Source organism: Entamoeba dispar, genomic scaffold (assembly GCF_000209125.1).
Source record: "Entamoeba dispar SAW760 scf_1105229459351 genomic scaffold, whole genome shotgun sequence".
NCBI classification, from domain to species: domain Eukaryota; phylum Evosea; order Mastigamoebida; family Endamoebidae; genus Entamoeba; species Entamoeba dispar.
Genome location: NW_001853649.1, coordinates 1 through 1,015, shown reverse-complemented (window position 1 = coordinate 1,015; position 1,015 = coordinate 1). Strand labels below are relative to the sequence as shown.

At 30.0% G+C, this 1,015-nt stretch overlaps 1 protein-coding gene across 1 annotated transcript, besides 2 other annotated features; it reads right to left on the bottom strand.

Moving 5' to 3' along the window:
• Positions 1–545, bottom strand: EDI_148770 (uncharacterized protein; the record flags this gene model as incomplete). The annotated part of the gene is made up of 1 exon (XM_001735716.1): positions 1–545. A coding segment is annotated over one exon (545 nt), but the record flags the coding sequence as incomplete, so codon positions are not given.
• A 109-nt stretch (positions 546–654) lies between these two features.
• Positions 655–800: a repeat region.
• Positions 777–1,013: a repeat region.
• The last annotated feature ends 2 nt before the right edge of the window (positions 1,014–1,015 follow it).

Sequence of the window (1,015 nt, the reverse complement as noted above, 5' to 3'; positions counted from 1 at the left end):
ACATTCTTGTTAACATGACTTGCTGATCGTTCAATTTGTTGTTGTGCATCTTTTAACTTTGTAATTAAATCTTCCATTTCTTCATGTGTGCAAACAAAATCAACTTTCCCTTCATTATCTTTTACTTTTGTTTTAAGTGTGACAAGAAAAACAGGACTAATTTCTTTGTGCTCAGGACGAACAAAAAAATCTAATTTCCAGCTCACTCCTATAATCTTTGTCAATGTTGTTGTTGTTTCTTTTAAGATATTCCTAACCATCTCTTTATGCAAATCATATACCTCTGCTAAAACACTTCTTTTCTGTTTGTTCCCAATTTCATTTGCTTCTAATACTTCTATATATTGCTCCTTTCCAATATCATTTTTTGCTCCTTCCAAAAAGACAAGGCAAACACAGTCATACAACTTGTCACTTCTGACACCCATTTCATCTCCATTACAAATCTCTTGGACAATATTTTCGCATTGCGTTTTTAATTGTTCTTCAGAAAGAACAGAAAGTTCTTGATTTAATTCTTTACAAACACCTTCTGGTATTTCCATTGAATAAACTTAGAATAAATAAAATAGTTCACCTTCCTTTTTTTTAAATATCTTTCTTTAAACTACCTTCCATTTCTTTTTAATTATTATATCTACAAACCAAGAGGAGAGATTCGAAGGTGGCATGTTAAAAACCAAATAGAACCCTAATATGTCCAAACTTAGAACCCCAGTTATCTTCTGGTTATGACGTGCATTTGGTGAGATAACGCACCACCCAAAACTAATTAGTTATTATTTGTTATGACTATTATTTATTATGATAGAACGTTATTTATTTTAATATAATGTTATTATTTAGCAAGACGCAATATATTTATCAAAGATAGTTTTGAGCTGAATACATGGTATGTTATTAAAAAATAGATTCTTTAAGGGTATCTATAGTGACATAGTCATAGTGTTGTGGGTATATTCTTCTTACATAACATTATAAAGAACGAAGGCCTTAATACTCATTTGATTCAAAA